Genomic DNA, 25,008 nt, shown 5'->3' on the forward strand with positions numbered 1-25,008 from the left:
TCATTTAGAAACAACTTTCCCTTGATCTAGCCTCTGGAATAGTTTAAACGATTCCAGGTATTGAGGGGAAAGCTGCCAAGGTCAGAGAGTACTTGTATTGTAAAAATAATAATCTGTTAGAGATATTTGGTTACACAGAGGCAAATCTCAATGCTGCTGTTGTAACAAAGACTTGTTACAGTTGATAATTGGGTGATATTTTTGGAGAACTGTAACATCAATAATAGAATAATCAGATGGTAGCCCAACGTACGAATCTTGATTATCAGCATGAAATTTGAACAAAAATGGAGCAGTTGGTGGTCTTGTGGTAGTCAAGAGTTTGATGTGACAGGCACATCTGACAGGTGGTGTCTCCCAGTGGATATGGACTGTAATACCTGATTGTAGAACCACATTAGGAAAGTATAGAAGTGAGGAAGCAGAGAAGCTTTTGCAGTAAAATAGATGACACGTAATTAAATATAGTGGTGGGATAATGCTGGCTGTACCTTGACTGGGAAAAGAAACGAAGGAGACCACAGGTAGTACCTCTTCAGCAGGTAACATCTGGGATTTAGGTTTGTGTTTTTGTATTTTGGCATGAAGCAGTGAAATGTTGGAGGGGGGGACAAATTTTAGAGAAATCAGGTTGTGATGCCTTAAACAATGGCTCAAGTGTGTGGAAAGAGGCTAATCTTAGGACTGATCAGTACATGGGGATTTCAATGGGCCCTTACTAATAAGCTAATCCTACTGTAAGCTTAACATCCTGTAGAAGGACTAAGCAAACTTCAGTATGCCAACACTGACGTTCAGAAAGGAAACTCATGTTGCCCTTCATGTTAGGGCAATGCTTACAAAGATACTGCCCCTAAATTACATAGAGTTTTTGTTGATCATGATGCCTGCCTCCCCACCCAGCCTCCATGACAGCCTTTAGCACGCAGGTGATCTGGTAGCATCATTGATTTCAGTTCCCATCTGCCTGTGGACATCAGGTTGTTCTTGTTTCAGACTTGCTTCTTGCCTTAGATCTTATGTGTCTTGCTTCTGTACGTTGCTTAGTACATTATGGTCCTGACCTTTGAAGATGACTCCTAAATAGCATACCTATAGAATTCTCCTCCAAAATAACAACAAAAAGGGGGAAGAATGCCAAATAAAAAGCATATAATTCAAAACTGAGGAAGTGTAAAGTCTTCAAATAGAGCCTACTGAAAGAAACAACTATTAAGACAACAGGTGTAGTCCCAAGCAAAATTTAAAAGCAAATAAATAAAAAATCCAATGAGAACATGAACAGTAAATGTGAACAAAGTAGGTAAAAACTCTGTGTGGAAACCTGAGTAACTCTTCAGCAAACTTCATACCTTCACCAAAGGGTTATAAACAATGAGAATACCTCTACATCTTAAGCAGACCCACGAGGAGTGCTTAGGCTGATCAGACTTTAAGGGAGTAATTCAGACAGCTAAAAGTATTGAAGAATATTTTAATGTTAGATGGTAATGGCTAGGACCTGAGCAAGAACAGTGCTCTGCAGCACAAGTAATATCACGTGGTCACTTAAAGTCGATTAATTATTGATGGCTAATCAATGTCAGGGAAATGGGCAAGAGAATCTTTTCAAAAAAGAAAACTGGGTTTCTTCAAACAGCAAGAAGAACTTGCAGCATAAGGTAATGGTGAACAAGAACACACGACCAAAGCGCCCTTGCGGAAGTCTTGAAAAAAGCAGGCTGTTAGGAAAATTTGAAGTACGCTCGTAAAGTGGCAGCTAGTTAAGGAAGGGAAGGTAAAGCGTAAATACATGATCTCATTCAATGCTATGTTATGGAAACTCCTGAAGTGTGTTGAATGCTCTTTGAAAGCATAAGTGATCAATCTGGAGATCGAAGTGGAGCAAGAAGTCTTGTTGAGAGTGGTGATTCAAATAACAAGTGAATTTCCTGGAACTGGTTCTGTCCTTCACTGTAGGTGAAAGCAGCTCTGTGGGCTCTCCAAGGAGGCACTTCGGTAGTGATTGCAAATGGAACCCACCCAAAGATCTCGGGTCATGTCATCACAGATATTGTGGAAGGGAAAAAAGTTGGAACTTTCTTCTCAGAGGTAAAACCTGCAGGTGAGTACAGAGGTAATGTGTACATTTGAGAGTTGTAGAGATTTCATGAAAGGTTAAAGTTAAAATTTGGCTAGACCTGTACAATAACTGGGAAACCACACTCTGCTTGAAAAATGGCTTTTGAAAGGTATTTTCTAAAGTAGGAATAGAAAAATGTTGAATCCTCTGCTCTGGTTCCCTCCAGCTGATAAACTGCTGCATCAGACTTGCATTTGAAGAATGCAATGAGTAGAATTTTTACCATTTTTAGTCTTAGGGGTTATCATCTAGTACTGAAGATTTCAGTGTGAAAACGTGGACATAGAATGTGCTGCTGAACTAAGACAGTGTTTAGTTTTATTGCTTATCATAAATTCCTCTTAAGACTCAGTCTTCTGGTAAGGTAGGTAGGAATGTTTTCCTGCTACTGCATTGCTGGGACAGTGTAACAGTCGCTGGAGAAAGTCAGACCAAAGATCCGTGACCTTAGCAAAATAGGACAAGTATGGAGTGACACTTTTGACTTGCGCTTTAAGCCAAGCGAATTTCTTTGTGTATAAAAATCCTCAGTGGATTTCTTGTATGAATTTGTCAAATCATCCTTTGAACCCATGTAAAGACTTAGCATCCACAGGGCTCTGTGTCATGATAGTCAAGAGCCTTAACTAGATACTGTGTGTAAACTCTGGAGCTAGAACTATGTGAAGAACTGCTTGCTTTAATTTGGGTTTGGGGGTGTGGGGAAGGTATTGAATTTTCTTTCTGATAGTTTCATTTGATGCCCTTACTGCCTGTATAGGCGATCAACCCCTGTTTAACTTCGAAGATGTGAGACATCGTCTTTCCCCTCATCATCTCTCTTCCACATGAAAGAGGTTTGGTCTTAGACATTTTGTACCGAAGCTGTTCCAAAAACTTGGTCATCCCCGTTTCTTTTGTTCAAAACTGTTTTCATTCTATTGTGGCCTTTTTGAGATGGGCAAAAATCAAAATTTCACATAGCGTTCAAGATGCAAATGAAGCTTTAATTTGTGAGATGGCAGGACAAACTGAGTTTTGATAGGATTGTTGATGCTTTCTGTTAGGTTGTCTAGGCCTTTTCTAATAATTCTAAACATTTAATTTGCTTTTTGATGTTGATGTTCACTGAGATGATATTTTCATAGTATTATTTGTTACAATACTAAGGTCTGATTTTTTCCTTTTCCCCTCTATATTGCTACATGTTTATCTGGTTTGAATTACACTTGCTGTTTTGTGACCTAGTGGCTTGGCTGCAGAGGAAATCACAGAATTGCCGAGTGGCTGAGGTTGGAAGGGACAGTATGAGAGATGACAGAGTCATCTGGTCCTACCCCCTGCTGAAGCAGATTGTCCAGGACAGCTTTTGAATATCTCCAGGAATGGAGACTCCACAACCTCCCTGGGCAACCTGTGACAGTGCTCGATCATCCTCACAGTGCAAAAGTGCTTCCTGATGGGGAGGCACCTCCTGTGTTTCAGTTTGTGTCCATTGTGTCTTGTCCTGTCACTGGGCACCACTGAGAAGAGCCTGGCTCCATTTTTACACCCTCCCTTCAGGCATTTGTACATACTGATGAGATCCCCCCGAGCCTTCTTCTCCAGGCCAAACAGTCCCAGCTCTCTCAGCCTTTCCTCATTCAAGAGGTGCTCCAGTCCCTTCATCATCTCTGTGGCCCTTCATTGGATTATCTCCACAGTGTCCATGTCTCTCTCATGCTGGGGAGCCCAGAACGGGGCGCAGTACTCCAGGTGTGGCCTCACCAGGGCAGAGTAGAGGGGAAGGATCACCTCCCTCGACCTGCTGGCAACACTCCTGCTAAGGCAGCCCAGGAGACTCTTAGCTGCCTTTGCGGCAAGGGCATGCAGCTGGCTTGTGTTTGACTTGCTGTCCACCAGGACCCCGGGTCCTCCTCTGAAAAGCTGCTTTCTAGGAGAAAGTGTGATAGTGACACACTTTAGTTAGTCCCACTATAATAAATTTGTATCAGTAGTAAAGCTTTTCATCTTGTGACCCCATTCTGAGTCACTTACAAATATGGCAAACAGCAAAAGTCCCCGTGGAATTTTACTGGCACTCTTCTGCTATTATGGCAAGCATTTACTCCAATCTTCTCTTTGTCTTCTATCTTCCAAAGAACACACTTCGGAAATTGAAGTAACTTGTTTTAAAATCAGCTATATCTGCTTACATACATGTCACTTTTCTCAAAGAACACCAGAATATACCATGCTTTGTAAAGTGTGATTTCACTTTAAAAAGCTGTTTTAACACTTCTTAAATAAGTCTGTCTAATTATGTGTCCACAAGTTCTTTTCTTACACTTCCCATTATACCTCTTGATATTTTCTGTAACATTGGAATTCCTGCTCTGGCAATTTCCCTGGGACCCTTCTTAAATAGAAGTTGGGTCATATTTATCACCTTCAAGTCATCTGTTTTACAGGCAATTTCAGGAGAGTTAAAAATTACAACTTAGTTTATCCATGAGCTACTTGCAAACTCTTTGGGGAAATGCTACCTGAACCTGATGACTTGTTTTGAAATAGAAACGGAAGTAACCTGTTCCATCTCATTTCAGTTTGAGACAGATTCTTTGAGGTCCTGCCAGAAAAAAAGAAAAAAAAAAAAAAAAACACCCACCTTTCTTCTATAGGAACCCTTCTAAAATGCACACAGGGAGAGAAAGAGGGAAAGCAATTTTTCTGCGAGCTGTTACCCAGATTGGGTTTTGGCTTCCATTATTGTTTGTACATTCCCATGCTATTTTCTAATCCTTTCCGATTTCTTCAGTTGGATACTTAAACTTTTTGATGTTTGCCTCCTTTCTTTCAGTAGCCTACCATGCCCTGAGACAGCTGTCCTGGTGTTCTTTTGCCCTTTATCAAGTCTTTTTGATAAATGGTGCACACTTGGCTCTGACTTGGTGACCTTACAGAATCTCTGTGATGATTCTTTATGTTTGGGGACCATAGCAGTATTTTTGTGTCAGGTACAGATTTTCCTGGTTTAGCATACAACAGAATTCTTGAATATGTCTGTTTAAGACTCTGTACCTGCTTTCCTGCTTTGAGCAAAGAATCTGAAGATGGAAGGTCTGGTGTTCACTTCCTCATGTGGTGTTACTTTGTCTGCATGGCGTATTTTTGTGTTTTTTGCAGGTCCAACAGTAGAGCAGCAGGGTGAAATGGCTCGAGCTGGTGGCAGGACCCTGGCAGCTCTACAGCCTGAGCAGGTGACAGAACAACATGGCCTCACTTGTTAAGTTTGTGAATGTGTGGCAAGTTTTACAACACAGATTTATAACGCAAATGGGCCCCTTGGGACAAGAATCTATTCTTTGTGTGCCAGATCCATCATTTGGATTGTAGTATGCTTAAAGGGATGAGAAAAGCAGAAAGATAATATACCTTGGGGCTATGAAGTAATATATGCTTTCATGTGGGGTTTATAAAAATTTTAATAGCGTTGAGTATCACACAGAAATTAATTGTGATCAGAGCCGCTGAAGAATTGACTGGAATAACTTGCTCCATTCACTCCTGTGTGTAGCATATGCAAAAGAGGAGCTGTAGACAATCAATTACTGCTCTGCAGCTGTGTAGGTAAAATGTGGCATCTGTTGTGAAGCAGGCAAGGTGGTCTTAAAGGAAGAACATTGTGGGTTTGGTGATGAAGACTGGGCATGGAAAGCAAGATAATAAAAAGCAAAGTAAAGGTTGAAGCAGCATTCAGCCTCATTTTTCAATGTGATGCAGGCTGGAAAAATCAGCTGGCCCCAAGTATTCGGGGAGTCAAGACAGTGGGAGGATGTGGTCAACATAAATGGACTGAAGGGGACCAGATGTCAAATAGCATGGACTTTGTGTAAGAAGTCAGTTCAGAAACTATTTTTTTTTTCAGAGAGCAGAGATTATTTATCGTCTTGCTGACTTACTAACTGACCAGAGAGAAGAAATTCTCTTGGCAAACAAAAAGGACTTAGAAGAGGCTGAAAATAAAGGTAGTATTTCAAGTCCTTCCATGGTAATCCTATTGTGTTGAACCTCTCTGGGCCTTGAAGGAAATAAGCAGAACTAGAATCTTCTGTCTTCTGGGATTGGGTAGTATGGCTGTCACAGATTAGTGAGCCCAGGACCTTGACAGCTTGTCAGTGTAAACAGCTGCATGTTCCTTAATTAGATAACACAGATGCCTTCACCAGAGAAGACACTGAGGCCTTGCAAAACACCAAGCAGTGTATTGTAAAAATAAAAATACATAAAAAAATATTTGCCAAAGGAGGCTCACTTTAGAAATTGAATATAACAAATATCATCTCTGTTATTGTCATGCATAAAGTGAATTATTTTCTGAGCTGGTTAAGATGTTTGGCTCCTGAGGGGAAGGCTGTCATCTCTCTATACTTAAATTGATGCTCTCCAAAAAGAACCGTGTCCCCTTCTGATTGAGGAAGGTTCTCTTTAGGTGGCTTGGATTAAACCCATTCTTCTGTTAGACTGATGCATTAGTTGAGAAGTTCGGATTGGGGTGTGTACATATAGGGATAACAAATGTATGAAAATGACACATCACGAATTGTAATACTTTGCGGAAGACACCAGGGAACCGTTTTTTACTGTCCAGAGTACTTGAAGGGACATTGCTGGGTTAACTTACTGTCCAAACATGTTCAGACTAGAAAATTCAGGCAGTTCTTGCCCAGTCTGAACAGAAACGCTATGTATGCATCTGTGCTTTGGGATTTCTATCTGTAAAACAGAAAGATGAAATTACTGCCCGAACCTTCCAGAAATACTGCAAGGGTAGAAAGTTGTAAGAAATTCAGACATATAGCAGTACTTGAAATAGGGCAAACCTTATCTTTGTGGATGTTGATGTTGCTTCACATACAAATCTCTTAAACCACAGTAAGTGAAAATGTGTTGGTGAGTGAAATCATTGTCACATTTGAGTGGTTTTATTGTGGCTACCGGACTTAATGCTGTGCACTTTTCAACTCTGGTAGGTTTCTTGCTAGGGTGTGGGAAATATCTGAATTTTCCTTAGGTTCACCCCTTGTTTAAGTTGCTTTTGCTTGAGCCTAGGCAAACCAATCCATCTCCAGCACAATTTTTTCTTTTCTTTAGGGAGATTGGCACTTCCGTTGTTGAAACGTCTAAGTCTGTCTACATCAAAGCTGAACAGCTTGGCTATTGGTCTGCGTCAGATTGCAGCATCCTCACAGGACAGCGTTGGCCGTGTAATTCGTCGAACACGAATAGCAAAAGACCTGGATTTGGAGCAGGTGACAGTGCCTATTGGTGTCCTTCTTGTGATCTTTGAGTCCCGTCCTGACTGTCTTCCACAGGTATGTAAGGAGAGCAGATTACACTGTTGAGACTTCTTGGATGACAAAAGAAAGGGTATTTCTGTTGGTGAGCAATTGGGAGGCTGCAAGAAGCCTTGTCTCAAAGGACTCTTGCTTGGATTCTTCTAAAATTGATTTTGGTGGCATCCCTATTTTTCCTGCAGAGATATTCTCAGTACTTGCTTCTGCAGTGTTCAGAGTTATTCAGGCCTGTTTTTTGGGGGGGGTGTTTTTTTGGTTTTTTGTTGTTTTGTTTTTTTTTTTTTTTAAACCCAACATATAGAAGGAGTTATCTTACATTCATATGGTGCAGTTCCTGCATGTGTTTTAAAAATGTAGTTTCAGTGCCTGACTCACAGCTTGGGAGTCTCCTTTATCTGTCCATGCTGCATACGGCTGAACTGCAGGCTGGGATTAAACAGGAACTGTTTAATACAGCTGCTATTAATTAACTGTAGCTGTTAGGAATACATGATTAAAAAAAAATAAATTAAAAAATGCTGAGAACAGAAAGCACAGAAGTTCGAGGCTTTGAGTGGTCTGTCCTGTACTGATACTGCTTGTGTGCAGTGAGGCAGAATGATAGCTTTTACTCAGTTGTAGTGAGATGGGTGTGAGGAAGAATGGTGTGCTAAGTGCTTAAGTACTGAAGTTGCTGAAAAGGCTAGTGAAAATCTCGAATAGTGTACTGTAAATGAATGTCACTTATCTTGTGCCAGGAATAAGGCAGGCATGTTAAAGGCAAATACCGTCATCTGCAGTGCTGTGTGGGAGTATTGCTTTGAGTAAATGCTCTTATGATGCATGAAAATAGGGGGGCTGAACTAACGTTGCAGAGGCAACCTTGATCTTATTTTCTAACTCCCAACTACTTCACTGAGCAACTGCATTAGATTTTAAAAAGAAAACAAAAAAACTTCATTATCAACACCATTTCCCATAATTAACATCAGGTATCTAGGAAAATTAATTGAGGAGTTCTCTAACATATGAGCAGGTGTTTGACAAGAAAGTGATAGGTACAGGCACTTTAAAAGGAAGTGGGACTCAACCAGTGGACAGCTTGGTACTTCATGTACTGAATTTTGTGAGTGGTCCCCATTTCACGCTTGGAAGGTAGCATGCTCTAGGCAAAGTTCCTGTGAAACAAAAAGGCGCTAGTCTCCCTTGTTTACCATTATTAGCTACTTGCTGCTAGCTCTGTTCTTCATAGATAACCCGTATGTTTCCTTGTTGAATTCTAGTCTCTCTTCCTGGACTTCAACCCTGGTCTCTGCCTTGCGTAGCTGATGTCTCCCTCTTTCTCCTCCCCTTTATCTTATCTTAAAACTTACACCAGACTGACTCTTGCTGCCTTTCCCCCCGCCCCGGCTTTGTTTTACAGACTTGGAATAGCTTGTCTTGGTAGTTGCTTTTCTTCCTGCCAGCCTCCTGTCCTAATACTTAGATCAGGCTCTCTGATGCAACTTCAGAGGATCATCTCTGATAGCTCTGCGTTTGAATTGCATGGTTTCTGTCCCATGCTGTAGCTGATAGTAGTATGGTCTGTGAGTGCAGAGGAGCAGTTCCCTCCTCCCTTTAGCTTACTACTGCATCTCATGCTTGTTTGGGTAAGCAATTACAGGGGAAATTTTACTTTGCCCTGGAAGAGAGTGTGCTCAATTTGCTCCATGTAGATAGCTTACACAGAGTTAGGTCAGTGCTCAGAGTTCAGTCTTGAGTTGCAGTAAAGGTGAAACAACTGCAGATTACCAGTTAAGATTTAATAAGCTTCTAATGAGCATATACAAATAGCGTGTTTGCCTCAAATAATTACAAGGCCAAATTGCAAGCATCTTTTACAGACTGCTTCCTATAGAGAGTTTATGACCTTTGGAAGAAAGGGCAGGCAACTCAGGAGGACTACAAGGATGAGTTGGATGACAGGGATGAGCTGGATGACAGGGATGGAGGGCAAAATAGGCTCCCTGTGATCCAGGAGGAAGCAGTTAACGACCTGCTATGCCACCTGGACACTCATAAGTCTATGGGGCCTGATGGCATCCACCCAAGGGTGCTGAGGGAACTGGCGGAAGAGCTTGCCAAGCCGCTCTCCATCATTTATCAACAGTCCTGGTCAACGGGGGAGGTCCCGGATGACTGGAGGCTTGCCAACGTGACGCCCATCTACAAGAAGGGCCGGAAGGAGGATCCGGGGAACTACAGGCCTGTCAGCCTGACCTCGGTGCCGGGGAAGGTTATGGAGAGGCTCATCTTGAGGGCGCTCACGGGACACGTGCAGGTTACCCAAGGGATCAGGCCAAGCCAGCACGGGTTCCTGAAAGGCAGGTCCTGCTTGACCAACCTGATCTCCTTCTATGACCAGGTGACCCGCCTAGTGGATGAGGGGAAGGCTGTTGATGTTGTCTACCTGGACTTCAGCAAAGCCTTTGACACTGTTCCCCACAGTATTCTCCTAGAGAAGCTGGCGGCCTGTGGTTTAGACAGGTACACTCTTCGCTGGGTAAAAAACTGGCTGGATGGCCGAGCCCAGAGGGTTGTGGTGAATGGGGTGAAATCCAGCTGGCGGCCGGTCACAAGCGGAGTCCCCCAGGGCTCGGTTTTGGGACCGGTCTTGTTTAATATCTTCATTGATGATCTGGATGAGGGGATAGAGTGCTCCCTCAGCAAGTTTGCAGACGACACCAAGTTGGGAGGGAGTGTTGATCTGCTTGAGGGTAGGAAGGCTCTGCAGAGGGATCTGGACAGGCTGGATCGATGGGCTGAGGCCAACCGGATGAAGTTCAATAAGGCCAAGTGCCGGGTTCTACACTTCGGCCACAACAACCCCAGGCAACGCTACAGGCTTGGGGATGAGTGGCTGGAAAGTTCCCCGGCAGAAAAGGACCTGGGGGTGTTGATCGACACCCAGCTGAATATGAGCCAGCAGTGTGCCCAGGTGGCCAAGAAGGCCAACGGCATCCTGGCTTGCATCAGAAATGGTGTGGCCAGCAGGAGCAGGGAGGTGATCATGCCTCTGTACTCGGCTCTGGTGAGGCCGCACCTCGAATACTGTGTTCAGTTTTGGGCCCCTCACTACAAGAAGGACATTGAGGTGCTGGAGCGTGTCCAGAGAAGGGCGACGAAGCTGGTGAGGGGTCTGGAACACAAGTCTTATGAGGAGCGGCTGAGCGAGCTGGGGTTGTTTAGCCTGGAGAAGAGGAGGCTGAGGGGAGACCTTATCGCTCTCTACAACTACCTGAAAGGGGGTTGCAGAGAGGTGGGTGTTGGTCTCTTCTCCCAAGTGACTAGTGACAGGACTAGAGGAAATGGCCTCAAGTTGCGACAGGGGAGGTTCAGGCTAGACATTAGGAAAAAGTTCTTCACTGAGAGAGTGGTGAAACACTGGAATAGGCTGCCCAGGGAGGTGGTAGAGTCACCCTCCCTGGAGGTCTTCAAGGAGCGTGTGGATGTGGCATTGTGGGATGTAGCTTGATGGACATGGTGCTGTGTGGTGTTGGGTGGGTTGTGGCTTGTTATTGTTGTTGTGTGGCGTGGGTTTTGTGGTGTGTTTTTTTTTTTGTTGTTTTTTTTTTTTGTTGTTTTTTTGTTTTTTTGTTTTTTTTTTTTTTTCCCCCCCAGGTTGGACTCGATGATCTTACAGGTCTTTTCCAACCGTACTGATTCTGTGATTCTGTGATTCTGTGATGTTGTGAGGTTTTGCAGGGAGAAAATTAGAAGGGCCAAACCCCAACTAGAACTTAACCTGGCGACGGCCGTAAAAGACAACAAAAAATGTTTCTATAAATACATTAGCAACAAAAGGAGGGCTAAGGAGAATCTTCATCCTTTACTGGACGTGGAGGGAAACATAGTGACAAAGGATGAGGAAAAGGCTGAGGTACTTAATGCCTTCTTTGCCTCAGTCTTTAATAGTAAAACGAGTTGTTCTCTGGGTACCCAGCCCCCTGAGATGGAAGACAGGGGCGGGGAGCAGAATGAAGCCCCCACAATTCAAGGGGAAATGGTTAGTGACCTGCTGCACCCCTTAGACACCCACAAGTCTATGGGACCAGATGGGATCCACCCAAGGGTACGGAGGGAGCTGGTGGAAGTGCTCACCAAGCCACTTTCCATCATCTACCAGCAGTCGTGGCTAACCGGGGAGGACCCAGCAGACCAGAGGTTAGCAAATGTGACGCCCATCTTCAAGAAGGGCCAGAAGGAGGATCCGGGGAACTACAGGCCTGTCAGCCTGACCTCGGTGCCGGGGAAGATTGTGGAGCAGATCATCTTGAGTGCTACAGGCACGTACAGGACAACCAGGCGATCAGGCCCAGTCAGCACAGGTTTATGAAAGGCAGGTCCTGCCTGACCAACCTGATCTCCTTCTATGACAAGGTGACCCACTTGGTGGACGAGGGAGAAGCTTTGGATGTTGTCTACCTAGACTTTAGTAAAGCATTTGACACTGTTTCCCACAGCATTCTCCTGGAGAAACTGGCTGCTCATGGCTTGGATGGGCGCACTTTTCACTGGGTAAAAAACTGGCTGGATGGCCGGGCCCAAAGGGTTGTGGTGAATGGAGTTAAATCCAGTTGGTGGCCGGTCACAAGCGGTGTTCCCCAGGACTCGGTACTGGGGCCGGTCTTGTTTAATATCTTTACCAATGATCTGGACAAGGGGATCGAGTGTTCCCTCAGTAAGTTTGCAGACGACACCAAGTTGGGTGGGAGTGTTGATCTGCTGGAGGGCAGGAAGGCTCTGCAGAGGGATCTGGACAGGCTGGATCCATGGGCCCAGGCCAATTGGATGAGGTGCAACAAGGCCGAGTGCCGGGTCCTGCACTTGGGTCACAACAACCCCGTGCAACGCTGTACTCATGCCCCTGTACTCGGCGCTGGTGAGGCCACACCTCGAATGCTGTGTTTGGTTTTGGGCCCCTCACTCCAAGAAGGACATTGAGGTGCTGGAGCGTGTCCAGAGAAGGGTGACGGAGCTGGTGAGGGGTCTGGAGCACAAGTCTGATGAGGAGCAGCTGAGGGAGCTGGGGGTGTTCAGTCTGGAGAAGAGGAGGCTGAGGGGAGACCTTATCGCTCTCTACGACTGCCTGAAAGGGGGTTGTGGTGAGGTGGAAGCCATCGTGCGGCGGGGCAGCTATGACGTGGTCGCCATCACAGAAACATGGTGGGACAACTCGCATGGCTGGAGTGCTGCGATGGAGGGCTATAAGCTCTTCAGGAGGGACAGACAAGGAAGGAGAGGCGGTGGGGGGGCTCTGTACGTCAAGGAGTGCTTTGATTGTATAGAGCTGGATGATTGTCACGACGGGGTTGAATGCTTATGGGCAAGGATGAGGGGGAAGGCCAACAAGCCGGATATCCTGCTGGGGGTCTGTTATAGACCACCCGACCAGGGCGTGGAAGCTGATGAAGCGTTCTACAAGCGACTGGCAGAAGTCTCACAGTCGCAAGCCCTTGCTCTTGTGGGGGACTTCAACTTACCGGATGTCTGCTGGAAGTACAACACAGCTAAGAGGAAACAGTCCCGGAGGTTCCTCGAGTGTGTGGAAGATAACTTCCTGACGCAGCTGGTAAGCGAGCCTACAAGGGAAGGTGCCCTGCTTGACCTGCTGTTTACGAACAGAGAGGGTCTGGTGGGAGAAGTGAAGGTCGGAGGCCGTCTTGGGCTTAGCGACCATGAAATGATAGAGTTTGCAATTTTTAGCCAAGTAAGGAGGCGGGTGAGCAATACCGCTACCATGGACTTCCAGAGGGCAGACTTTGCCCTGTTCAGGACACTGGTCGGGAGGGTCCCTTGGGAGACGGTCCTGAAGGGCAAAGGGGCCCAGGAAGGCTGGACCTTCTTCAAGAAGGAAATCTTGAAGGCGCAGGAGCAGGCAGTGCCCCTGTGCCATAAGAAGAGCCGGCGGGGAAGACGGCCGGCCTGGCTGAACCAAGGAGCTTATGCTGAGGCTCGGGGAAAAAAAGAGAACTTACCACCTCTGGAAAAAGGGGCAGGCAAGTGAAGAAGAATACAAGGACCTCGTTAGGTCATGCAGGGAGGGAATTAGGAAGGCGAAAGCCCAGCTAGAGCTCAACCTGGCCACGGTCGTGAGGGACAACAAAAAAAGCTTCTATAAATACATTAACAACAAAAAGGGGGCCAAGGAGGATCTCCATCCTCTACTGGATGCGGCGGGGAACATTGTCACGAAGGATGAGGAAAAGGCTGAGGTACTTAATGCCTTCTTCGCCTCAGTCTTTAACAGCCACACCAGGTATCCTCAGGGTATCCGTCCCCCTGAGCTGGATGACAGGGATGGAGAGCAAAATAGGCTCCCCATGATCCAGGAGGAAGCAGTTAACGACCTGCTATGCCACCTGGACACTCATAAGTCTATGGGGCCTGATGGCATCCACCCAAGGGTGCTGAGGGAGCTGGCGGAGGAGCTTGCCAAGCCGCTCTCTATCATTTGTCAACAGTCCTGGTCAACGGGGGAGGTCCCGGATGACTGGAGGCTTGCCAACGTGACGCCCATCTACAAGAAGGGTCGGAAGGAGGATCCGGGGAACTACAGGCCTGTCAGCCTGACCTCGGTGCCGGGGAAGGTTATGGAGAGGCTCATCTTGAGGGCGCTCACGGGACACGTGCAGGATACCCAAGGGATCAGGCCAAGCCAGCACGGGTTCATGAAAGGCAGGTCCTGCTTGACCAACCTGATCTCCTTCTATGACCAGGTGACCCGCCTAGTGGATGAGGGGAAGGCTGTTGATGTTGTCTACCTGGACTTCAGCAAAGCCTTTGACACTGTTCCCCACAGTATTCTCCTAGAGAAGCTGGCGGCCCGTGGTTTAGACAGGTACACTCTTCGCTGGGTAAAAAACTGGCTGGATGGCTGAGCCCAGAGAGTTGTGGTGAATGGGGTGAAATCCAGCTGGCGGCCGGTCACAAGCGGAGTCCCCCAGGGCTCAGTTTTGGGACCGGTCTTGTTTAATGTCTTCATTGATGATCTGGATGAGGGGATAGAGTGCACCCTCAGCAAGTTTGCAGACGACACCAAGTTGGGAGGGAGTGTTGATCTGCTTGAGGGTAGGAAGGCTCTGCAGAGGGATCTGGACAGGCTGGATCAATGGGCTGAGGCCAACCGGATGAAGTTCAATAAGGCCAAGTGCCGGGTTCTACACTTTGGCCACAGCAACCCCAGGCAACGCTACAGGCTTGGGGACGAGTGGCTGGAAAGCTCCCCCGCAGAAAAGGACCTGGGGGTGTCGATCGACAGCCGGCTGAATATGAGCCAGCAGTGTGCCCAGGTGGCCAAGAAGGCCAACGGCATCCTGGCTTGTATCAGAAATGGTGTGGCCAGCAGGAGCAGGGAGGTGATCATGCCTCTGTACTCGGCGCTGGTGAGGCCGCACCTCGAATACTGTGTTCAGTTTTGGGCCCCTCACTACAAGAAGGACATTGAGGTGCTGGAGCGTGTCCAGAGAAGGGCGACGAAGCTGGTGAGGGGTCTGGAACACAAGTCTGATGAGGAGCGGCTGAGGGAGCTGGGGTTGTTCAGCCTGGAGAAGAGGAGGCTGAGGGGAGACCTTATCGCTCTCTACAACTACCTGAAAGGAGGTTGCAGAGAGGTGGGTGTTGGTCTCTTCTCCCAAGTGACTAGTGACAGGACTAGAGGAAATGGCCTCAAGTTGCGCCAGGGGAGGTTCAGGCTAGATATTAGAAAAAAGTTCTTTACTGAGAGAGTAGTGAAACATTGGAATAGGCTGCCCAGGGAGGTGGTAGAGTCACCCTCCCTGGAGGTATTCAAGGAGCGTGTGGATGTGGCATTGTGGGATGTAGCTTGATGGACATGGTGCTGTGTGGTGTTGGGTGGGTTGGTTTTTGGTGTGTTGTGCCTTGTTGTTGTGTGGTGGTTGGCTTGCGTGGCTTGTTTTTTTTGGGGTTTTTTTTGTGGAGTTTTTTTTTTGTTTGTTTGTTTGTTTTTCAGGTTGGACTTGATGATCTTACAGGTCTTTTCCAACCATAGTGATTCTGTGATTCTGTGGGTGTTGGTCTCTTCTCCCAAGTGACAAGAGATAGGACAAGAGGAAATGGCCTCAAGTTGCGCCAGGGGAGGTTCAGGCTGGGTATTAGGGAAAACTTCTTCACCGAAAGGGTTGTCAGACTCTGGAACAGTCTGCCAGGGAGGTGGTGGAGTCCCCATCCCTGGAGGTATTTAACAGACGTGTGGATGAGGTGCTTAGGGACATGGTTTAGTGGTGGACTTGGCAGGGTTAGGTTTACGGTTGGACTTGATGATCTTAAAGGTCTTTTCCAACCTAAACAATGCTATGATTCTATATATTCCACCAAATCCAATTGTTGCTCTGAAGTATAGTCATGCTCTACTATTTTTTGAAGGGACCGAACTGTTTCAAAACCCCTTATCTTCTGTTCTCCTTTTAATCACAAAGTTTTATATTGTTGTGTCTTAATTCTTGATATTTTTTTTCTTTTCATTTTTTCAAATGAGTTCATTACCTTTCTTTTACTCTTATGCCTGCAGAGTGGAATTCTTTATTTAAATAAGCTTATTTGTTTAGCTTTCCCTTGTGATAAGGACCTTTGGAGAGGCAGATACTTACAAGATACTTTCAAAACACAATCAGACTGCTTTTTAGTGTCTAGTTTTGTAAGTTAAAAGACATACAATATCTATGGAAGGCAGGCTTCCTAGATTATTATACTTCAGTGTATTTTTCTGAAGTTTTTCTTATTTTTCAATATTCTTTTCAAATTGCTAACAGCATGATGAGGTAGAATATCAAACATTGTGATTGTTGTTATCCATTTGATATTAGAAGGGGGAAGGAGGTGACTTGAGGAGATGTATCTGATGGGCTTAACATTTTTCTGTATGAACCAGCATCTAAAATGTGCCACTAAGCTAACTGCTTGTTAGGTGTGAGCCTGGCTAATTCTGGTATCCACATCTCAACAGCATACAATTGATATACTGATGAGTGCAGGTTTGGTGATGATATGTACAGATGTTGATAATGATACATATGATCTTTCCCAGAAGATAGTAATACCGTAAAATAACTTCAAATGCTTAATTTGTTAGTTCTAAAAGGTCCTGTAGAGGAGGCGATTTTGTTTTCTAAAGGAGTCTATGCTATTATTTTCCAAATAGGTGGACAAATTGTGAGGCCATTGTGAATGGGATTGGGATGAGGAAGACAAAAAGGGATACAAAAGTAAAATATGTCTGGGAAGAGAGCTTTATCATGTCTGACATACTTCTAGGTAGAAAAGAACAAGAAACCGAAATAATTAAAAAACCTACCACCACCCCTCTGTTAAAGAGGTTTTCAGTTTAGTGGGGAAAACGCTAATGAGAACTAGTGTCTGGAGACTGAACGAATTGGGTATATGTTTTCAACAGCAGAAGTAATTTTTTATCTAACTTCCAAAAAGTGGTGGCTTCTTTTGAGTGGTTTTTTTTAAATACGGTCTAGTTGTGTCGTAGGACTCAAATGGGTGAAATCTGGCACCTTAAGCAGAAAGGCAACAATATCAGTTGGTTCCTTCTGGTTATAAACATGAAAGCAAAGTGATACAGGTGATGTTGGGCCTATTGTCTAGAAGGGTTTTTTTCCCCCACACTTACGGCAAGTGTTGTCTATTTATGTCTTCTGTTGTAGACAGCACGATGAAAATGTTCTTCCTGCTCATAGGGAGAGCTTATTAGCCGCTTTCTGCCAAAATGGTTAGGGACACAAGTTCTTGCACCTAAAATTATTCTCCTTGGGGTGATTGCCCACACAGCTACCCAATTCATACCAGAGCCTATGTCCAGGGTTTCTTCTGACTTGTCCACTGCAGTCTCCCCCTGGCAATAGCACCCTGAAAACTCAAGTTTGATCCTGAAACACATTTCATTTCTGGAGTTAAATGTGCTGTTACTTGTAATGATTTTTTTGGTGCCATTAAATTAAACCGGTAGATAAGCATTGAGTAAATCAACAGGATTAAAAATCCTGTTCTTAATTCACCCATAATTGTTCTTAATGTTCTTAATCTGTTCACCCATAATTTATTTTATGGGTGTTATTCCAACAGAAGAGAGAGGTTACCTTTCTCTTTTTTTTTTTTTTTTTAAATAAACTCTTATCTGACAGGTGTCTGCTTTGGCCATAGCCAGTGGAAATGGCTTACTACTTAAAGGAGGGAAAGAGGCAGCACACAGCAATCAAATCCTTCATCATCTGACACAAGAAGCACTGTCCATTCACGGAGTCAAAGATGCGGTGCAACTAGTAAGTGCCTAGAATTAAATCAACAATTTCTTTGCTACATTATGCATAAAAAATACGGGCAGAACTTGAGAGTTCAACAGTAGACTGTTTGTATTGCAATTACCACAGGTGAACACGAGAGAGGAAGTAGAAGATCTTTGTCGTTTGGATAAGCTGATAGATCTAATCATTCCACGTGGTTCATCACAGCTAGTCAGGAATATTCAGAAAGCTGCTAAGGGAATCCCAGTGATGGGACACAGCGAAGGGATCTGTCATGTGTATGTGGACACGGATGCCAGCGTTGAGAAGGTCACACGAATAAGTAAGCTGGGAGAGGGTGACTTGAATCTCATGGGTGTAATTGAACTTCATATTTGGGGTATGCGATATAGTTATGGTAATTGATAATTCATATGCTGTTCAAAAATCTTTGTCATAAATGTTATGTAACCAGTTATCTACTCTTAAACCTCAGTCAGAGACTCAAAGTGTGAATACCCTGCTGCCTGTAATGCTCTGGAAACTCTCTTAATTCATCGAGACTTGCTGAGAACCCCGTTGTTTGATCAGATCATAGACATGTTGAGAGTAGAACAGGTTAGTCACTCATACTTGTGTTTTGTTTCATGTTTTTCTTTCTAATACTTTAGAAGCATTTGGTCTGGCTGGTGTAGCCCTGTTTAGTTTTACGATGGCATAACACTTAAGTTATCCATATGTCTCTTTGTACACGTAAATGAACTTACAGAGAACTTTCTCTGCTTCTCCACACAACCTTGTTTTTTTGTAGAAATTATCTGAAAGCAGCTTCTTCAGGACAGCTACATGCCATTATTGGGATACAAATACTTCCTTTTATATAGCAAAAATAATCTTCTGCCTTAGAAGAGCATATACACAACGCTTTCTCTACCCTTCTTAATTCTCACTTAATTGCTGTTAACCTCCCAGACGCAAAGCCTCTTCTTCTTGAATCTATTCATTTAGCTTCTTACCCAAGTGAATTCCCTTTTTGTTTTTCTCCTTTCTGAATCTGTTTCATCCACATTTTTAAATCTTGCATGCCCTTTGTCCCTACCCATTTTCCCTCCTAGTATGTCAAGGCAACAGTGAAAGGACAGTATGCCAATTAGTTGTCTTGACATGGGTAATGTTTTGTCAGTAAAGGTAGCAGAGGTGCGTTGGCAGAGAAATATCCATGAAGTAGTGTGAATGCACATAAATCAAGGATATTCACACAACAGTATGTATTTGGCAAATAGAGTGTACAGGCAGTGATTAATGCAGGAAAAAAAGAGAGGCCATATGACCCATTCAGCATTTTGATGATGTTGAAAGGGTCATAGTAAAAGAAGCTGATAGGTAGTCAGGAGCAAGTCCTCACCTAACGGACTTTTTTTGTTTGGTTGTTTCTTGGGAAGGGTAGAGAGAAGGATAGATCTCTGGATTTTGGATGGGAGGAATGTGAGGACTAGTGCATTTCCACCACCACCCACCCAGCTCTTAATACAGCGGGGAGGATGTTACCTCTGTCTAATCTGACCTGACAACAGGAAACATGCAAATATTGGGCAGGATTATGCAATTAAAGTAATTTAAAGTTGCCCAAGAAAATGCCATTTTACAGATACCTTCTCAAAAGCCTTCAAATCTCAAATTTTGCAGACTTGTGCTTTATTTCCCATTTATGTTTGTCTTGTCAAAATTTCCTGTGTTCATTTGCATGGGGATTTCTCTGCTGTATCAGTTCTAAATTATCTCTCATTGTTTAGGTCTGTTGGCTGCTATGATTAAACTTAGAGGTAGATAATGTGTTAGATCATCTTTAAAACAAATGAAAAATATCTGCATGAGTTTTCTTGTTTTGGACCCAGTAACTCCTTTGTGTCTGAAACACATGCTTCAGAGAGGGCTGGTGTCAGTTTACAAAACAAAAGGGTAAAAGCCATTCAAGATCTTGAGTCTTTTGTAGTGCAAACTTGGAAGCATTCCTGTAGTTATTCTCTACACTGCAGTTGCTTTCTTAAAACAAGGGCTGGCTGCAATATTTTATCTGTTTTCCCAGTACTAGTGTTGTACTGTCTTCCTGCCTGATGACTTTCTAAGTGATGCAATTACTTTAAATAATTTGAAATGAGTCCTGAACTAGGAGCACGTCATGGTAGGTAGCCAACCTAGCATGTCAGCCATTGTACCTTGTCACTGGTTCACCAATCTGCTAAGTTTCCCAAAATGTAGGCTTATTTTTCTTACACTGCATGTGGGTTAACCCCAGTCAGCAGCTAAGCACCATCCAGCCACTCGCTCACTCTCCCCTGCCCCAGGTGGGATGGGGGGAGAGAATAAAAGGAGCAAAAGCAAGGAACCTTGTGAGTTGAAAGAAAAATAGTTTGATAAGCAAAGGAAAGAGGAAGAAGGGGGGGGGGGGGGGGGGAGAAAAATCAAAAAACACAACCCCCAAAAACTCACACAAGTGAGGTGAAGCTAATTACTCCCCTCAGTTTGTATTGCAGCACATGACATTATATGGCATGGAATATCCCTTTGGTCAGTTTGGGTCAGCTATTGTGGTTGTGTCCCCTCCCAACTTCTTGCACACTCCCAATGTTCTTGCTAGGGGGACAGAGCGGGGGAAAAAGAGAAAGCCTTGACGCTGTGCAAGCTCTGTTCAGCAAAAGCCAAAACATTGGTGTGTTTTCAACAGTTTTAGTCACAAGTCCAAAACATACCATCACAGGGACTGCTATGAAGAAAATTAACTCCATCCCACACGGAGTACAAGAAGCCACACTTTCACCTGGAAGGCATCGGTATGGTCAGCAGCACAAAATGTTTCTGGTATTGCAGGTGAAGATTCACGCTGGCCCGAAGTTTGCATCTTACTTGACATTCAGCCCTTCAGAAGTGAAATCTCTCCGCACAGAATATGGGGACCTGGAGTGCTGCATTGAGGTGGTGGACAGTGTCCAAGAGGCTGTTGAACATATCCACAAGTACGGAAGTTCTCACACGGATGTTATCATCACAGAGAATGGTTAGTGATCAGTCTGCTTCCTTAAGCTACTGTTTTTGGTTTGACTGCAAATTCTTGGTGTTAGTGTAACTACCTACATTGCAGTAGTTGTTCTTCTCTCCGGTCTGTACTAGGCATAACCAACTGAAGGCCTATGAGCTAAATGTGCCTACAGTTCTGTTTAGCTCAGAGAAAACATGTTGTTGTGTGGCCCTTATTCCAGGATGTTAAGGAATGTGCTTGAGCAACTGGCTGATGGCAAGTCAGCACATGCTCTTGCCAGGCAAATTGCTTTGTGTTCCTGTATTGTGCAGACTTACTGCATCAGAGGGTTTTGCAGGAACATCTCCTGAATCCTGGAGATGTCCTTCAGCCTCTGAAGGCTGATGAGGTGAGCTTCTATAGTACCTCATTGGAGGGAATAGGGATTGTAGGGAAGATCAGACTTTATCCACTTTGTCTTCCCATGTCATTTTTGTATCTTGCAAACAAGGACCACAAATGTTTTCCCCCTACGTCTCCCAGTCTTTTACTTCCCACTTCTGCATCCCTAGTAGAAAAGCTGCATTTATCTCAATTTGCAGTTTCTTGCCTCTTTGTTGTGAACTTGTGCTCCTTTTTGCAGCTCTGTGCTGCTCCCATCCCTAGCACCTGTCCTGCATGCGGTTTGAACACTCTGCCAATTCAAAACCTAGCTAGAGCTGCGCCCAGCCAAAGGTTGACTCTCGGACCAAGCCTGGAACTCCTGAGCATCAGCAGCAGTAAGGTCATGTTGATCTGCGGCTGATCAGTGTGTGAGTCAAGCAGGCTTCTGTTTCTGTACCTCCTGCTGAGCTTAAATGAGTGTCACTAAAAAGCATGCATTTGATACCGTAACCCACTGCCACGGGACCTGGTGCACTAGTGATTTTCTAGGGAGTGTACTGGAAATAGCGCTGATCTTTAACATTCATCTTGTCGCTAAGGGCGACTGACCTGCAGCTCACAGCCTTACAGAGAAAGGAGTCCTCCAGAAGACTAAGACTTGCATAACTGCTTGAGCTTGCTCAGGTCTTGCAACTGGGTTAGTTAGCTGATTTCACGTGGTATATCTGCATTGTATTTCCCAAATATTACCTGCAATAGCAATTTAGTTTAGAATTTTTCATTATCTGGAACAATGCCATGTTTGAGATCAATGGAGAGCTGACTGTAGTTTAACTGTCTCATTTTGACTGCAAAATGTTGGTTTGGGGCAGCTGTCCTTTCTCCCCAGTCATACAACTATCCCTGTTTGTAGGTTATAGACTGGATGTATTTAGAATTGGACATCTTTTTGCTTTCATCTAATCTTTGCAAGCTTCCTGTAACATTTGCAGCTGTGTCTACTTGATAAGCATGCTGGGAAGAAGGTATAAATGAGCAGGAGCAGGGAGGTGATCATGCCTCTGTACTCGGCTCTGGTGAGGCCGCACCTCGAATACTGTGTTCAGTTTTGGGCCCCTCACTCCAAGAAGGACACTGAGGTGCTGGAGCGTGTCCAGAGAAGGGTGACGGAGCTGGGGAGGGGTCTGGAGCACAAGTCTGATGAGGAGCAGCTGAGGGAGCTGGGGTTGTTCAGTCTGGAGAAGAGGAGGCTGAGGGGAGACCTTATCGCTCTCTACAACTACCTGAAAGGAGGTTGCAGAGAGGTGGGTGTTGGTCTCTTCTCCCAAGTGACAAGTGACAGGACAAGAGGAAATGGCCTCAAGTTGCGCCAGGGGAGATACAGAATGGATATTAGGAAAAATTTCTTTACTGAGAGAGTGGTAACACAGTGGAACAGGCTGCCCAGGGAGGTAGTGGAGTCACCCTCCCTGGAGGTACTCAAGGAGCGTGTGGATGTGGCATTGTGGGACGTGGCTTGATGGGCATGGTGCTGTGTGGTGTGGGTGGTTTTTTGTGTGGTGGTTTTCGTGTGTGGGTGGGGGTTTTTTTGTGTGGTGGGTGTGTTTGTTTTGTTTTTTGTAATGGTTGGACTTGATGATCTTACAGGTCTTTTCCAACCTTAGTGATTCTGTGATGTCTTAGCCCAGGTTGTTTAAACACTGTCTGGTAAGGGTGCATTTGAAAGTTGTATTGTTATATCTGTTCACTGTATGTTGTGCGTTTTGGAGTGCATGATCATGCTGTATGTACTGGATTTTATTTTTCTCTCTGCCTCTTTCCCAGAGAAAACAGCAGAGTTCTTCCTCCAGCATGTGGACAGCGCTTGTGTTTTCTGGAATGCCAGTACCCGGTTCTCTGATGGCTATAGATTTGGACTTGGTAAGAGGCAAAAATTCTGCAGGGATGTGACTGCAGGATTTGCTGTTGTATGAAAGTGTGGCAGTCCAAATCCTGGAAGATAGGATTAGTCTCTGATCTTACTGTCTGATACAGGGTTTTCAGGAAAGGTACCATAAGAAAAGTTGAAGCCTAGACATTTCATCCACGTGGAACAGCAGGTAGTTTAATATCTCTTTCCTGCCGGAACTAGCTAGTACTGCTATACAGGCTATGTAGATTAATTTAACAGTAGGGAGCAAATAAGTTTTGGATCCTTTGAAGCTCTATTCAATCAGAATAAAGTATGTTGCATGCATGTAATGACAGAACAATGCAACACAGGATCTGAAATTGGTGAAGTTTTTCTGTTTTGTTTATTTTTCTAATGATGCTGTGAAGAATGCCATGCTTCATTCCTGCTGGGCAGACTGAGCTGCTGTCCCGTGTGATCAGAATCTTGACTAATTTACCTCTTTTTTTTTTTTTTTTTAAGGATTAAACCCTCAGGAAACAAGTCTGAGATCTGTGTGAGATACCGATCTCTTTTGCCTCTGTCTCTCTAAAAGCAACTCTGTAGCAGCTAGAAGTATAAACATTACAATGTATAATGTAATAGTTAAGCTCCTCTAACTTCGCAATTGGAGCAGGTAAACATAACTTCTGGCATTTGGAGATGAGCAGAGAAAGGCAGGTCACTGAAAGGCAGGCAGCCGTTTTTACATAAAGGTGCGAAACTGCTTAGTATGAAGTGAACATCTCCTGAGGATTAACTACCTGTATCTTGTGTGTTTCCTGCAGGTGCTGAAGTGGGAATTAGTACTTCTCGTATCCATGCACGTGGACCAGTGGGAATTGAAGGACTCTTAACTACGAAGTGGTTGCTGAGGGGGCAAAATCATGTTGTTTCTGACTTCTCAGAACATGGGAGCATGAAGTATCTTCATGAGAGCCTTCCTCTCCCTCAGAGAAACACCAACTAAGAACATTGGGGCGATGGGGGGAAAACCCAGGGGTATAAATATTTCCTGAAGGTGTTCAGGCTTCAAGGGCACTCTTTGGGAGGGAAGTACAGTACAAAGAATAGAAAATGCTCCCATCTGTGAGATTTTTTTCTTTTTTTTTTCTGCCTCTTTGTTTCCTTAGGTAGTATCTGCAAACTGATTTCAGAGACTTCTTCAAAACATACGAGTAACATAAGGAAAGATTTGAAGATCTGCTGCATTCTTTTTTTATCCCAACGCTCCCTATAGCAAATATGCTTGGTGGTGGAGCATAATTTTTTTTTTTTTTTTAAGTCTTTGTTTTATTCAAATATCTGTGCTGGAAAACAGACTTGATAGCTTTTTTTTTTCTTCAGTCTTAAGATCATGGCAGCTCTTGAAAGCCAGAAAGCTTTACATTTACTTTCTTTGTATTTGATCACTCTTGTGATAAAGGAATAGATGTTCCAAATGCATAGTAGGCTTTTGACCAAGAAACCTTTTGTATCTAATTTCTTTGTATTGTTGACTATTGTAGATAAGTAAGACAACTGTGTACGATGTGAATTTTGTTACTTATGTGTACCAAAGGTTTATGTTTCTTTGGTTTTATAGAAAACGTAACCTTCCCCAGCCCCTCCTCCAAAAGCAATACTACTTCGACACTGGCTTTTCTGGAGTAAAGCTCTGAAGAAACGCTTCCCTCCGAGCACGGCAGCGAGACCTGAGTGCCGCTCCCCCTCGACGGCACAGCGGGCCGCTTGGTGCTCTCCGCAGCCGCTCTCGGCGCCGCTCTGCCTTACTCGCACACCCGTGCTGCAGTACACCCTGACCTCCGGCCCGCTCCGGCCTGCGTACGTGCGAGCCGGCTGCGCTGCGAGCGCCCGGGCCGGACCGCTGTGGCACGGCGCTGCCGGGCCGCCATTTCCTCCCCTGCCCGCTTCTCGCAGCCGCTACTTAAGCGCCTCCCGCGCCGCTGGGGGCTAGCGCATGCGCGGTGCTCAGG

At 44.8% G+C, this 25,008-nt stretch overlaps 1 protein-coding gene across 2 annotated transcripts in view; it reads left to right on the plus strand.

Moving 5' to 3' along the window:
- ALDH18A1 (aldehyde dehydrogenase 18 family member A1) overlaps positions 1-24,300 on the plus strand; it is a 40,372-nt gene extending 16,072 nt beyond the window's left edge. For both annotated transcript variants that reach the window (XM_059820961.1, XM_059820962.1), the window contains exons 9-18: positions 1,960-2,104; positions 5,267-5,340; positions 6,009-6,108; positions 7,235-7,455; positions 17,604-17,741; positions 17,850-18,045; positions 18,199-18,320; positions 20,571-20,757; positions 22,927-23,022; positions 23,821-24,300. In XM_059820961.1, coding sequence (XP_059676944.1) covers positions 1,960-2,104; positions 5,267-5,340; positions 6,009-6,108; positions 7,235-7,455; positions 17,604-17,741; positions 17,850-18,045; positions 18,199-18,320; positions 20,571-20,757; positions 22,927-23,022; positions 23,821-24,002 — 1,461 coding nt within the window. In that variant the 3' untranslated portion in view covers positions 24,003-24,300. The remainder of the gene's footprint in view (positions 1-1,959; positions 2,105-5,266; positions 5,341-6,008; positions 6,109-7,234; positions 7,456-17,603; positions 17,742-17,849; positions 18,046-18,198; positions 18,321-20,570; positions 20,758-22,926; positions 23,023-23,820) is intronic.
- The last annotated feature ends 708 nt before the right edge of the window (positions 24,301-25,008 follow it).

Source organism: Gavia stellata, chromosome 9 (genome assembly GCF_030936135.1).
Source record: "Gavia stellata isolate bGavSte3 chromosome 9, bGavSte3.hap2, whole genome shotgun sequence".
In the NCBI taxonomy this organism is placed as follows: Eukaryota; Metazoa; Chordata; class Aves; order Gaviiformes; family Gaviidae; genus Gavia; species Gavia stellata.